The sequence below is a fragment of the Procambarus clarkii genome, chromosome 23 (assembly GCF_040958095.1).
Source record: "Procambarus clarkii isolate CNS0578487 chromosome 23, FALCON_Pclarkii_2.0, whole genome shotgun sequence".
Taxonomy (NCBI): Eukaryota; Metazoa; Arthropoda; class Malacostraca; order Decapoda; family Cambaridae; genus Procambarus; species Procambarus clarkii.
In genome coordinates, this window is record NC_091172.1 from 33,814,702 (window position 1) to 33,830,700 (window position 15,999).

The 15,999-nt window shown below is 37.3% G+C and overlaps 1 protein-coding gene across 14 annotated transcripts in view; it reads right to left on the reverse strand.

The window, feature by feature from the left end:
• The window catches only part of Dlg5 (Discs large 5), a 365,892-nt gene that overhangs the window by 55,767 nt on the left and 294,126 nt on the right, over positions 1-15,999 (reverse strand). For all 14 annotated transcript variants that reach the window (XM_069330159.1, XM_069330162.1, XM_069330157.1 and 11 more), the window contains one exon: positions 13,903-14,081. In XM_069330159.1, the coding sequence (XP_069186260.1) occupies positions 13,903-14,081 (179 nt within the window). The remainder of the gene's footprint in view (positions 1-13,902; positions 14,082-15,999) is intronic.

Below are 15,999 nucleotides of genomic sequence, written 5' to 3' on the forward strand. Positions count from 1 at the left end.
TCAAACTTGCACAAGGCGAGGTGGGACTCAGACGTCTCCTACATTGGACCACTGAGCCCCAAAGGGGGTTTCCAGGGCCCTTAGGCTGACTGCTAAGGGAAGCCCAGGCGAGGTACTGCTAACCAGTTATCCCAGAGCTATCAAGCAAACAATCTAAAAGCTGAACCTCTGCGACATGTGCAAGCACAGGGACCTAATGGAGGGCCACCAAAGTCCTACAAGTGGTCCTACCGCCACACCAGGCAGACCCCAACTAGGCAAATCAAAACAAAAAAAAGAAAAACCCCACAAAAGCACAATGTCTCTAGGTGAACAGAACCTAGTTCCATTCACTAGGTTCTTAGTGGTGCACTGGTCGCTATGCGTATATCAGACAAATGCACAGTACCTCGCACCCTAGCCAGTGATGAAACTACCTCCTACCCAAGGGCAAACGGGAGTAAGAACCTTCCCAGCTGAACCCCCAAGGGCGGGCAATCACCGAGCAGCAACAGAACCACACGGAGGTAGCTGCTCCTGAACGGCTCATGGCAGATAACCCTGAAGCCGCAAAGGCAGTACTTACGGGGCACCTAGGGAAGGTAGCCGTAGGTGCATGCAACCCCAGTACTCTTGTGTTACTTCTGGCTCTCACACCACCAAAACAGAGCAACAACAATGCACTGCAGCATTGTGCAAAGAATGGAGCCACAGCAATCGACCGTCACCAACACAACAGCCTCTTGAACTAAGGAGAGTTGCCGCTGTGGAGGTCTGGAACCCCCCATCCCCCTCCTGGTGAGGGGGGGGGGGTTGCGCAGACGGATGTGCGGCGGTTGTGGTGACGTCATGTTTGTTTCCTTGATTGGGGAGTTCTGTTTGCTAGTTCGGCTTTCGGTTAGCAATTTTTTACCAGCAGTAGTTTGTTTTGAAATTCCTACCTTTCTGGGTGCCTGAACTGGTAGATAGCAGACAAAGACTCCTTCCAATTACACAGTGTCTATAGGCCATTGCTCCTCGTGCCTCTCTTGAGGGGGCCAGGTTCTGGCTCTGGTCCCCGGTAGGCTTAGAACTCCTTCGATTGACTGTTGCCATGGTCTAATATATACACATCAGCCAGGTATAGCTCCGGGGAGCCAAAGGGGCTCTCCACAGAAAATTCTTTACTAAGCACACAATAGGGTGGGTTAAAAATTCTAATGCCAAAACATAACTAGAGAAGCTCCTCTTATTAAACAGAAAAGTGAGAAAAGACAGGATATTTGGCAGAGCTAATAACCTCTAAAATGACAGCTACACTAACTCATTTTGATGTTGAGAGGATGCCTGGCAAGCCTGAATCAGTATCTCTGCCATCTGACCACCCAGACAGGAGGCAACAGAGCTCCGAGAAATCCAGAATCAAGCAAAAGACTGAAAGAGCTTGAGTTACACAAATCAAATGTGACCCAGGGAGTATGGAGGGGTGTTACCACATTGGCAAAATATTGCCTTGAGCTCTCACTACAGATAAGGGATACTTCTCTTTTACTTTATGTAAATGAGAAGCCAGTTAACCTATAGTGACCCCACAGCACAAAGATGGCTGTAGTGTTGTCACAAACCAGAGTCACACAAGGATGATTCCTGGTTAGCAGATAATTCTGGGTACTCAGATGAGCCAGACACAGATATAGGCCACAACTTATACGCTCTTGAGCTGAAGCTTGTGAGAATGGTAAAACTCCTGGGAGTTGGGTTTAACCTGAAAGCCAGAGTGTTCAAGGGTAGTTTGTGTTGCCAATATGAAACCCCCAGAAAGTCCCTGCATCACTGCACTCTGGATAAATTGGAAGTATTAAGAAGATTGAGGGAGATAAACCACGAGATCTAATGGACCACAGACAGTGGTCAGCTAGAATGTTGGGCAGAGTATTAAAGTGAGCTTTAAATAGAATATCTTTACATGTGTTATAATATTCATCGACGGATTATAGTATACAGTAATCCATTGTAGTCCTGATATTGATCTGAGAAGATGACATGACTCCAGCAATAAGATTCTGTTCCTGAGAACTTAAGGGTGGTGATTTGCTTCTAACAGCAGGTGATCTTGCATTGCCTACACTAAGTCATTCTGGAAAATTGAAGCTGCCTTCATTATACAAATGCCTAGTTCCATATAAATAAGGACTTTTCTGCTAGAAATTTTTTTCACCGCAGTCATGGGTTTCACTAACATAATACATTCGATCATTTTTACACTTATAGTGAAAGATTTGCAACCCATGCACATAAGGTGAAGTGATCGTTGTTAGTTATTCTGGGGTGGACTGAGTAATTTTCCAGTGACTGCCCTGTATCTATTAGGATCCTGCAGAGACCATTTGGAAAAAAAAATCCCTTTTGGTGGTTATGTCATTTTGCCTGACTGTGCATGATCCTGTCCAAGGACACATGCGATCTCTATTTAGGAAACAGACAAATGTGATAATATATAAACAAAGATTTTATGAGCTATTTTAAACATGTGTGTATTCTATCATTTATGATAAGAAAAATCCTAAACCTTTTTGGGAAAAATAACAAAATTGTGAAAAGAATTTGAAAGTCTGGAAAAACTGTATACTGTAGTTTGGAATGGGTTTATAACCATTGTGTTCGGGTGTTCGAAATTCCACTGCAATTGATTTGCTTGACTTACTTGCAAACTTTATGATAATGATTTCCTTATATAGGCCTAAATCAATGACCTACTGTACTAAAATTTTACTGGCAGATAATTAAGTAAGATTTGCAATTACTTCAGTATTAAAACAAACAAAAGAGAATGTGGTATCACTGCAAGGTCGGATAGAACATGCTGTGAACAATAAGCACTGAGAAGATTTTCTATAATGAAGTTAAAAGTCACAGGGAAACAACCAGGACTACAAAAAGGTGATCTGGATCTGAAAATTAGTTGCCAATTAAATATTCAAGAATCCATGAACATAATTAACTCAGAATAAAACACTGTAACACTTGTAATATACAGTACAGCAAACTTCCCAGTATATGGCCCCCTACTTGTCTGCAGCTTTCAAGTCTCCAGAAGTGACATTAACTTGTGCACTAATTAAAATAATCAAGATCTTTTGGTACAGAATTTATCCAATGCAGAAGCTAGATCAAGTTATATATGTACTTTTCCCAAAACACTTTTCTCACTATCTGCCAGTACACACATGCATTGTGCTCATCTCACACACGTGTTGTTTACATCCAACAGTTACAGTACACACATGCATTGTGCTCATCTCACACATGTGTTGTTTACATCCTACAGTTACAGTACACACATGCATTGTACTCACCTCACACACGTGTTGTTTACATCCTACAGTTACAGTATACACATGCATTGTGCTCTCCTCACACATGTGTTGTTTACATCCTACAGTTACAGTACACACATGCATTGTGCTCTCCTCACACACGTGTTGTTCACATCCTACAGTTACAGTACACACATGTATTGTGCTCTCCTCACACACGTGTTGTTTATATCCTTCATTTACAGCTTCTAATTCTATATAGTAGTCAGTGAATACAAATTAGAAAGTAATTGTGCATGAAAATACAACATGAAACACTTGATATTTAAGAGAAGTGACTACAGTACAGTATTGTAAATAAAAGCATAAAGCAGGGTGGAGTGCTGTACTCTACAAGCAGACCTAAGCTTTTTATTTCTAAATAAGGCTAGCATTACTTGTACTGCTTTCAATCAAAGTTATGAAGGGTTTACTAAACTCCCATGTAACCACAATATACATGTATTTTACCATATGTAGACTGCCATATCTTCATGTATTCTGGACATAGTGAGTTTACTGTATAATATAAAGAATAGACTGCAATTATATAATAAAATGGAAGAACTTATTCAACATCATACATCCGTTCCTTAACAAACACACACAAAAAATGTTCTATTAATTTCACTGATCTTAGCTCCCTTCAAATTATGATGTTTCTGTTCACTTAGGATATGATTGTAAACTAAACTCTGTACCATAGTCTATAGAACATTTACCCTTAACCATCTCTGGAACTTACCGTAAATTTGCTGAACGAACTGAATTTGGGAATTTTCAGCTTTAATTTTCTAAGGGGGAATACAGCTTCTTTATAAAATTAATGTTGATGGAATGTTGCCTTGCCTGTCACTTTTCTGTTCCTCCTTTCCTCTACCTCTATGCAATAGTTTGAAAAGCTGCACTCTGAAGTCATTTAGCACCAAAATGATGCTTAAATTTGTATATACATTTTGGCATGAAATCAATGCAAAATTTGTTCTTTTCACATAACTTCCATTAAAAAAAATCACTCTGGACTATTGCAACCTACCAGTTGCTCCTGACATTTATGTTAGCCACAATGGGATGCATGGTACAGATGAGTGTCTCCTCATAAGCAGAAGTAACTTGCAAGTGAACATTCATCTTTATTTACTTGCCTACGTCATCATGGGTAACCCACTAAAATTTCCCCATCCTCTTGAGAATATGAAATGGGTCAATCTGTTATGAGGAAAAGTGTTCCAATCCAGTAAGTGGTCATACTGCTCTTATCTTAATCTTAGAGGGTATTATACCTGTTCTCTTTGCAATCCTTATAATTCGACAATTGCAACCGTATTCTCCAGCTCTCATTCAATATCTCCTTTTGCAGTCAGATAAAATTTGGTTTACAGCCTAATCTTAAAACATACTTATGCTGGTACCAGCTTCATTTTGTAACTCTCAACCTTAATCATTAACTTCAGCATTACGGTTACTAATGACTTTTTATAGTAACCTAACATTTCCGTGATTACTAAAATTGTGTCCAAATAGCTCCTTGTATCAAAGTTTTATGGAATTAAGACGAAAGGTATTTATCCTATCAATTACACCAGCTTCACTTAACCTTCTTAACCTGAATACAGTGGTACCTCGGGTTACGAACATCCCTTTACGAACTTTTCGGGTTACGAGCCTGATTTGTTCGGAAAATTGGAATTGGGATACAGTACGAACTTTGCATCGGGATACGAGTTTGTTGATATGCGTACGGCCAACCTAGCGCGTGGAGGCACGGCGATCGCACCTCAGTTTAACAGTGCTTCGTGCCAAGTGACTATCCCGCCTGAATTCTTCACAGAAATTTACAGTTTTTTGTCGGATTTTTGGCCATTTGAGCATAAAAGTTGCTATTATATATCTCGTCATGGGTCCAAAGAAAGCCAGTGGTAAGGTTCAAGACAAGAATTCGCATGTGAGAATGACAATACTAGAGGAAAAACAAGAGATCATTTGTAAGCATGAAAATGGTACTCGTGTTGGTGAACTAGCTAGGCAGTACAACAAATCCATGTTAACGATATGCACTGTACTTGCCAAGAAAAAAGGACATTATGAGCGCTAAAGTGGTAAAAGGCGTATCAATAATCACGAAACAAAGACCACAAATACTTGAGGATGTGGAAAAGTTGTTATTAATTTGGATACACAACAAGGAGTTAATGGGTGATAGTGTTTCAGAGGCCATCATTTGTGAGAAAGCCAGGGTATTGCACGAAGACCTTGTAAAGAAAAACCCCTGGAACAAGTGCAGATACTAAAGACTAAGGCAAGCAGGGGATGGTTTGACAAATTTAGAAAAAGAAGTGATATTCATAGTGTTGTGAGGCATGGGGAGGCTGCCAGCTCAGACAAACCAGCGGCTGAAAAATTTATTGAAGAATTTAAAGAGTTTGTAGAGGCTGAGGGATACCTACTGCAACAAGTGTTTAATTGTGATGAGACAGGACTGTTCTGGAAGAGATTGCCTAAGAGGACATACCTTACTAAGGAGGAGAAATCATTGCCCGGACACAAGCCTATGTAAGATAGGTTTACGCTTGTGCTGTGTGGAAACGTGAGTAACGATTTGAAAATTAAACCCTTCCTTGTGTATCATTCTGAAAATCCAAGGGTTTTTAACACTTTCGCGCTCCGTGGAAACTCGCGGTTGACAGGGGGATCGTGGCCCCTCCGTGCGGGTAAGCGCGCGGTGACACTCAAATGTGTATACTCGTTCCAGTTTTCTCACCTTAATTCTCGCGCTACGTCGCTCATTCTGGTATCATTGTGTTCGCAATTAAATTCTCTACAGGTGTGTATAAATATAATGTCCAAAAGCCTAGCGTGACTCCCAACAGCAAAGCGTAAAGTCGGCAAAAACGCACAAAATCAGTAACATGTGCATTCTCGTTCCATTTTTTTACCTTAATTCTCGTGCTACGTCGCTCATTTTGGTATCATTGTGTTCGCAATTAAATTCCCTACAGATGTGTATGAATAAAATGTACAAAAGGCTGGAGTGCCTCCCCGCAGAAAAGCCTAAAGTTACCCATGAACGAGCACCATTTTGTACATTGCAACCTAATGTTCAACTCGTTCAATTTGATAACATCAAATTTCGTGCTACGTCGCTCGTTTTGGTATCAAATTGTTCGCAATAAAAAGGCGATTATTTTAAAACTAGTCCCAGAATAATAGAGCAATAACTGGATTTTTAACAAATATTTTAATTCTGGACGCTAATCATCACAAATTTATTTATATCTTTCCAGTGTTCTGACATAAATATTTGTGTTACATCTTTCATTTTGGTATCAAATTGTTCGCAATAAAAAGGCGCACATTTTAAAACAAGTCCCAAGATAATAGGACAATAAATAGAATTTTAACAAATATTTTAATATTCAGACCATAGACCTATTTATAATATTTCAAGTGTTTGGACATCAAGTTTCATGTTATATCTTTGATTTTGGTATCAAATTGTGTGCAATCTAAAGGCGCTTATTTTAAAACCACTACCAGATTGATCTGATAAAATTTAAATTTTTAAAAAATATTGTAATGAGTGACTCAGTATTGCGTCGTTGGAACACATTCAGTAGAAAAATAAATGACGAATTATTCAGTCTGTGGAACGCGAAAGTGTTAAAAAGTATGGTGTGCAGAAAAATCAAATGTGTGTGATGTGTAGGGCTAATAATAAGGCATGGGTGACCAGGATTTTTTTTACGGAGTGGGTGAATGATGTGGTGTGCCTTGCCATACAAAAATATTTGCAGGAGAACAATTTGCCACTCAAGGCCCTGCTTCTCCTCGACAATGCTCCTGCTCATCCTCCAGGCTTGGAAGATGAATTGATGCACAGATACAGTAAATTTCTCACAATAAAGTTCCTTCCTCCTAACACCACTCCTCTAATTTAGCCTATGGAACAGAAAATCATAGCGAATTTTAAGAAAACTTTATGAAAGGGCACTTTTCCGTAAATGTTTTGAAGTGATTGAAGCCACAAACTTTACCCTCAAAGAGTTCTGGAAACACCATTTTAACATTTGTTGTGCTTTAAAACTCATTGACAAAGCCTGGCAAGAAGTGACTCAAAGAACCCTGATCTCTGGCTGGAGAAAATTGTGGCCTGAATGTGTGACAACTAGACTTTGAGGGGTTTGAGCCTGTAACTGAAGTGCCTATTGTTGAGGAAATTGTTATACTGGGCCGGAGAATCGGCTTGGAATTGGATGGTGCTGATGTGGAGGAGTTGTGGAAGAACACAACAAAGAACTGACCTCCGAAGAACTCCAAGCCCTTGAAAAGGAGCAGCAACAAGAGGCAGCTGGGAATATTTCTTCAGAGGAGGGTGAGGCAGAAGAGAAAGTCCCTTCCTCAACAATTACGAAGTGGTGTCAGATGTGGGAAGAAATGCAAACTTTTATTGAAACGACTCACCCAGAGAAAGCTGTAGTAGGCTGTTGCATTAATCTTTTCAATGACAATGTGATGCCTCACTACAGACAAATGTTGCGAAGAAGGGAAAAACAATCTTCAATGAATCGTTTTGTTGTGAGAAAATAAAGCAGTGAGCCACAACCAGGACAAAGTGGTATGATGGCAAAATGTGCCAGAGTTCACTTTCTGCAAAAACTCTTTACTGCCTGATGTTATAATGGAAGGGGACTCCCCTTCCAAACAGTAACACCTCTCCTCCTCCGCTCCTAACCATCTTTCATACGCCAACAGAAGACATCAGCAAGGGTAAGCAATAACTTGAACATACTTTTGTAGTGTGGATTTGGGTGAATCAGGTATAAAATTTACTTTGAAGTGAAGTTTTTGGGGAGTCAGGAATGGATTAATTCATTTCCCATTATTTCTTATGAGGAAATTAGCTTCGGCTTACGAATTTTCGGGTTATGAACTGTCTCCAGGAACGGATTAAATTCTTAAACCGAGGTACCCCTGTATTTAGCTTTTTACAGCAAAATTGTGTTTCTCTGTCTCTTGTACCACTGCTTCCATATCTTCTCCTTTTATGAACAAACTCCATATAAAAGCCCATGATAATCCTAAAGCAGAGTTCTGTGAAAGATAATGTTTGCCTCTTAATCATAGACTAGAGAACAATACCATGCTATTTAATTTATCCATTCCATAGTCATAATGTGAAACTGTTTTCTTATATCTTTTCCATTACTTTCAGTCTACATTCCTTCAATAAAGTATCTGTGGATTTATTGGAAAAACCCACAGAACTGTAATGATGATCTGATTATATATACAGTGAAACCTTGGTCTATGGTCTAAGAGAAGCCCCAGAGTATGAATTTTCTAGTGTACAACATAAATTTTGTTGTAAAATTTGACCCAGTGTATGATGTTTTCTTCAGAGTACAACTCGTTTGTTGATACTTGTATGGGTCAAGTGCGTGGATTGTGCGGGGTGAGGCACGCTCAGTTTACCAGTGTATCTTACCTCGTGACGACTGCGCTTGAATTCTTTGTGAAGAATTTCATTCTTTTTCTGCTTTATTAAATATACATACAGTATAAGATATTATATATCACACTATGGTTCCCAAGACAGTCAGTGGTAGAGAGACTTTGAGGATGGTCAACTTGAGAATGGTCAAGGACAGACCGAAACATCGTCGTCCCTTCACCTTCTAGTGTGTGGTCTGGTCAAATTTTGAGGAGTTTGAGCCTGAACCTGCTGTGCCTCTTGTCAAGGAAATTGTTTCTGGGCCTGAGATTAGGCTTGGAGTTGGATGGTGCCGATGTGGACGAGTTGGCGGAGGAACAATGTGATGAACTGACCACCGAAGAACTCCTAGCCTGTCACAAGGCGCAGCAACAAGAGACCGGTGAGGAAATTTCTTCAGAGAAAGAGGAGGCAGTAGAGGATATCATGACCTCATTAAGAAAATGTGTGCAGTATGGGAAGAACGCAAAGTTTTGCAGAAAAGACTCGCCCAGATAAAGCTGTATCAGGCCATTGCATTAACCTTTTTAATGACAATGTGATGTCTTACTACAGATGAGTGTTCAGACGTAGGGAAAACAAGTCTATAGACAGATTCTTAGCGAGACAAACATGCAGTGAGCCACAACCAGGTCCTAGAGGTATGCCTGTAAAATGTAGGAGAGAGTACCCCAGAAATGTCATCAATGCCTGATGTTATAATGGAAGAACTTCACTGACACTACCACCTCACTATCAGTTGATTGACAGTTGAGAGGCGGGACCAAAGAGCCAGAGCTCAACCCCCGCAAGCACAAATAGGCGAGTACAAATAGGTGAGTACTGTCTTCTATACACCAACAAGAGTCCTCAATAAAGGTAAATACAGTAAAAAAAATTATGAGTAGTATTCTGTATAAAATGTGTTTTCAAGTTAATATTTTTGGGTGCGTGGAAATAAATTATTTTGTTTTATAAAGTCGCATAAATTATTTTAATAGGATGGGTTGCATCCATTTCCCCCCCCCCCCCACTCGTTAGTGCCACCCCTCATGGGGGGAGGGGGAGCTGTCATGGGCACGAGGATAGACCGCAGGCTGGCTATACTTAATGACACTGAGGACAACCTGTGCCTCTCTGAGGCGATCAGGCTCTAGCTCTGGTCCCCGGTAGGCAACAAGAACTCTACGACCAATGACTCCAAATAGGAGAGCACTGTATTAGTAGGATAGATTCAGGAAGCCGAAGGGCTCCTCACAGAAAATTGGGTGTTGTTCTTGTGCTTTAGATGTAAATGGGACCATTTCATTTCAGAGTGAGCATAGTACTGTGGGAATACACAGTGGTCACCACCACAATTAATGCAGAAAACAGTGAGGGGTCATGCAAGTAGACTTAATATAGCAGGATTCATCACAATATGACCGAAAAAAAATTCTGCAATTCAAATCCCCCATGGCAAAACATCGAACATATATTGCAATAATGCAGGGAGGGGGACATATTCTTGGTAAGAACATTTAACACTCACGAGAACAACAGAGGTTGGGAAGAAGTAACTATCAAAAGCAATTTTAATAATATACAGAGAGGACACTATGAGGAACTTAGCTAATTCTTTAATGAATATAATTGGAAAGACTTATTGTTAGCAAGAAAATAAATGAGATGCCAAATTCTGTGAACTATATGACGAAGGTACAAAAAAATATACATGTATACCAAAACAGCTATGCAAAACCAGAAAATAGGACTGGTTCAATAGAAATTATGAGAGGGCCAGAAAGGAAAAGACAAGAAAATGGGTACATTATAGGAAGAGGCCAAACCCTCAAACATACTAGGGTTTACAAACAAGCAAAAAACAAATACGCTGTAGTGAGGAAAGAGGCAGAAAGGAACTTTGTGAAAAGGGTTGCAGACAAGTGTAAAACAGATCCTGGCCTTTTCTATAAATTCATTAAAAGCAAGCTGCATGTAAAGAATAAAATACAGAGACTGAGAATGGGGAACAGGTTCACCAAGAATGAAAAAGAAATGTGTGAAACACTAAATGAACAGTTCCAAAGTGTGTGTGTTCAAAAGGAGGATTTCAGAGAGCCGGACCCAATGCCAATTTCAGAAAACACCTTAGAGTAAGTACATAGAGGTGCCTTGAGACGAAGTGGAACATTTACTCAAGGGCTAGGGAGAAATAAAGCTGTTGGACCAGATGAAGTTTCACCTAGGATGCTGAGTGTGTGCAACTTTGTTGAGCATTCCACTTTAAATGATATTTCAGACAACTTTGTCCACAGGAATCTTAGGAGATATTTGGAAAATGGCAAAATTTTGTAATTCCAATCTACAAAAAATAGTAGCCAAAATGACCCTCTAAATTACATACCCATATCATTAACAAATGTGGTAGTCAAAAACACTAGAAAAAAATAGTTAAAACCAAATGGTAGAATACCTGGAGAGTAATGACATAACACACAGACAGTATGGTTTTTGAACAACAAATCAACTTAGGTTTTATGATAGAGTCCCAGCGATAATACAGTGAGAGAGATGGTTGGGTTGACTGTCTATCTGGACCTAAAAAAGGCTTTTAACAGAGTCCCACATAAGAGGTTGTTTTGGAAACTGGAACATGCTGGAAGGGTGACAGGGAGACTGCTGACATGGATGAAATTATTCTAACTTACAGACAGATGAGAGCAGTAATCAGAGACAATGTATCAGACTGGAGTATGCTCATCATCTATATAAACGATCTACCAGAAGGAATAAAGAATTAAATGAACATATTTCTGGATGATGCTAAGATACTGGGGAAGATAAGCGATACAGAAGATTGTAACGCTCTTCAAATTCATCTAAATAAAATAAGTGCTTGGAGTACCATGTGGCAAATTGAATTCAATGTGAATAAATGACATGTTAGAGAATGTTATATAAGAGAAAAATAGACAACACACAACTTACAAATTATCTGGAATGGAATTAAAGAACTCTAATAAAGAAAAAGATGTTGGTATGGTTTTGGATAGTAGACTGTCACCAGACGAACACATGAGGAACATTGTGCAAGGAGGATATGCGTCACTTTCCAACTTCAGGAGTGCTTTTAATTAAATAGATAGTGAAATACTAAAGAAACTTTTCATGACTTTTGTGAGATCAAAACTGGAATATGCAGCAGTTGTATTGTGCCCATATCTCAAGAAGCATATAAATCAACTGGAAAAGGGGCAATGGCATGCTACAAAATGGCTTCCGCAACTAAAAACGAATGTTACGAAGAGAGGGTAGAGGTGTTAAATATGCCAAAGCTAAATGATAAAAAAAAGGTGATATAATCACTATTTGTAAAATAATAGCAGAAATCAACCAAATTGACAGAGAAATTCCTGAAATCAGCAATTTCCAAACACAAAATCACAGATTCAAGCTAAGGAAACAAAGATGCAAAAAAATATTAGAGAGTTTTCTTTTGCAAACAGAGCGGCAGACGATTGGAACAAGTCAAGCGAAGTAGGTGGTGGTGGAGGGCAAAACAATCAGTAGTTTCAAAGTTGTATTGTCTATCATGAAATGGTGAATATGACAGCTGGGAAGACAGGACACCACGAATGTAGCTCTCATCCTGTAATTACTCTTAGGTAATTACACACTGCTTTCTCACACATTCACTCACCATACTTATGCACGTTCTTCCTAGTCTCTCTCTTCTTATTCAACTCTCAAATTCACTGGAATACTCTCACTCCATTAGTGACCCCTCACAACACTCACCACCATGAACTTTCTCAATGCAATTAGTCAAACATCTGCAATGTACAGCCTCCTTTAATTTTGATTACTAAACACTGAAAAAGGCAGCTTCTTTCTCTAACACTTAAGCTATACTTCTATATTAATATTTTGTACTAATAATACTGTCATAAATGCAATTGTCTTCTTCAATGTAATATATTTACTGACTAAATTCATCCAATTTAAAGCATACTGTTTCTCTCAAAATGCATCAACCAAATTTGATTTTCCTTAAAAAAAAAAAATTATAAAATATAATAATTTAATAATAAAATTCTGTTCTTTGCTTCCTTTTTTTTAAAACATTCTTACTAATGTTCAGATCCCAGTACAAACTTGAACAATGAAGATATATTGTACATAGTATACTATACTGTATTTCCAATTGTTTTCCAATTCCACCATGAATATATACCTCCACCACCATATTATATATATATATTATATATATATATATATATATATATATATATATACATATACATATATATATATATATTTCGACTACCTAACCTAACCTAACCTAACGTTTTCGGCTACCTAACCTAACCTAACCTAACGTTTTCGGCTACCTAACCTAACCTAACCTATAAAGATAGGTTAGGTTAGGTAGGGTTGGTTAGGTTCGGTCATATATTTTCGTTAATTTTAACTCCAATAAAAAAATATTGACCTCATACATAATGAAATGGGTAGCTTTATCATTTCATAAGAAAAAAATTAGAGAAAATATATTAATTCAGGAAAACTTGGCTTATTAGGCAAATCGGGCCTTGCATAGTAGGCTGAGAAGTGCGTTCTGGCTATTAGGTACGACATATATATATATATATATATATATATATATATATATATATATGTCGTACCTAGTAGCCAGAACGCACTTCTCAGCCTACTATACAAGGCCGAATTTGCCTAATAAGCCAAGTTTTCCTGAATTAATGTATTTTCTCTAATTTTTTTCTTATAAAATGATAAAGCTACCCATTTCATTATGTATGTATATATACAGTATATATAATTTTATAACATATATATGATGTACTTATGTACTTCTTTTTAATATATCGTTTGAGCTCGTAATTCTTCCTTTGGATAAATATCTTATCTATTTAGGATTATTATCGATCTATTATAATTATCAAATGTTCATATCTGCTGCATAAATACTGTATAACAATATTTGTGTTAATTCATCAGTCATGACAGGTGATATGACTGCCAAACTTTGCAATATTACTTAGTATCTACAGATTAGAAAAGGTGAATTTTAAAAATTCTTTAAACTTCTATAGTAGGCAGAACATTGATAATAACCTTTCCTGCTTGTAGTTGTCATATCCCATATATGAGCGTTCCCACTCCTTGTTTGTGTCTTCCTTGGCACCAAATCGTTCTCGCAGGTCGTTACACTCCTTTATAGCCTTATCTCGGTCGTGGAGAGATGCAGCTATCTCCCGCTTCAGCATTTCAATTTGAAGAAGAAGGGATTCCCGCTGTATATACAATATTAACATTAGGATGTACAACACAAAGATAAGAAATGAGAATCCATCTAGAGTGATTTTCTCAATATATCTTTTGAAATAAATAAAAATAATTAAAATTAAATCAAATTTGTCTGTACCTGTATAACATAAGAAAATTAGTACAGCAAAATGCTACAATTATCAAAACTAATAAACCAATCACGCCAGATACTTGATAACAAAAATGAAAATTAATAAAACCAATAATGGCTATGATATTCACAATACTATTATTCACAACACATATCATTAATAATAATTATTTCAATTTGGTTACTTTTTTGGCATGAATATATCTAAATTACTTTCTAAATATTAAATGTATACAAGATTCAAAATACACCTTAATGTAATGCTCAGCGACCAGCATGTAGCTTTCCATTTCACTTTTTTTTTTTTATGAAATATTTTAAATTAGATAGTAACATAATTGATAAAGATGACCGAATACATTGCTCCCTTAGAGCCGTGCCGTGTTCCATGCTGATGAGTACAACTTGCGGTGAATAACAAGTGAAGCTTATCTCTGACAGGAAACTTATGCCTTGCAAGCATTGTTAACAATGTGAGCTCTCCTTTAGTGAAAGTTTGTGTTAACTAACTTTACTGATTAAAGTTGTAAAACATTAAGTACTAAAGTATGGCTGATAATGTTGTTCATTAAGAAGCAAGAGCTGCAGTAAATATATAATAATAAATGTGTCATGTACTGCAGTAATGGCTGGCATTCAATTTAACCAGGAGTGTAGTGTTATTAAACACGGTATATGATACAATGCTCTTCTCAAAACTTCCCAACTAGCTAAAATAATCCTTTGCAAATCTCTTTTTCTTCAGAAAAACCTTCCAACTTCTGGCATACCAATAAATGAGGTAAAAGCATTTTATTGATATTATTGTCACTAACTGTAATATCATCTAATGAAGAAAACTATGAATAATACTTCAAATTTATCTTAGAAACTCATCCAATATGTTGATCATCAAGTGATGCCAACACGTGTATATCTCCAATAACAAAGTCTGCAGAATGAACATACTGTATCTGCATTACTACATAAAGGACTCTTTTGAAGGGAATATTTCTACAAAATTAACTATTTTTTGTATTTGTTGAGGTCAAATAATTCTGTATTTATGCATCACACACAGCACATTTTACTCAAAGAAGTTACCACTTGTGTCTTGTTCATCTTTATCAGATTTACTCGCAAAATAAAAAAGAAATATCCTTCTTAGATTTTAAATTTCATTTTGTGATGAACTCCCTTATGTTTTCTTGTACCATGTACCATGTACCATATACAATAATTACACAATCAATGAAACAAACTTAAATAACAATCAGCCATACAATATCCCTTTTTGTAGAAGTTTGTTATTATTCATATACTTTAATATTCTAAAATACTCCCAAAAATATAGTGATTATCAGACATATAGCATCATCATGTACACAAAATGTTACATAATCTTGCCTTATTTGGTCTACCTTTGAATATTTTGACACTAAATGTTACATGGTATATATCTATCATAAAGGCCATTGATGACCTCAAACTTCTTGTGTTCTTGCGAGTCAAAATAATTATTCACTAATAATACAGCAACAGTCAGTGATGCATGGGTCTCAGTTAATTAAATAAATATTTGCAGAAATGTTCAATTCTATCAGCATTGTTTCAAGATAAATAATTATTAAAATGGCAAATATATAGCATTGTGAATAACACGTTACTGAATAACATGGTTTTACTGAACAGTACTCTTAAAAATTTTTGATTAAATAAATGATTTAAAATAAAAAAACTGAAAAATCTTCCATCATGCCATTTTGTGGGAGCATGTAACTGCAGGAGACGGTGAACAAGGTGTGCTGTCCTTA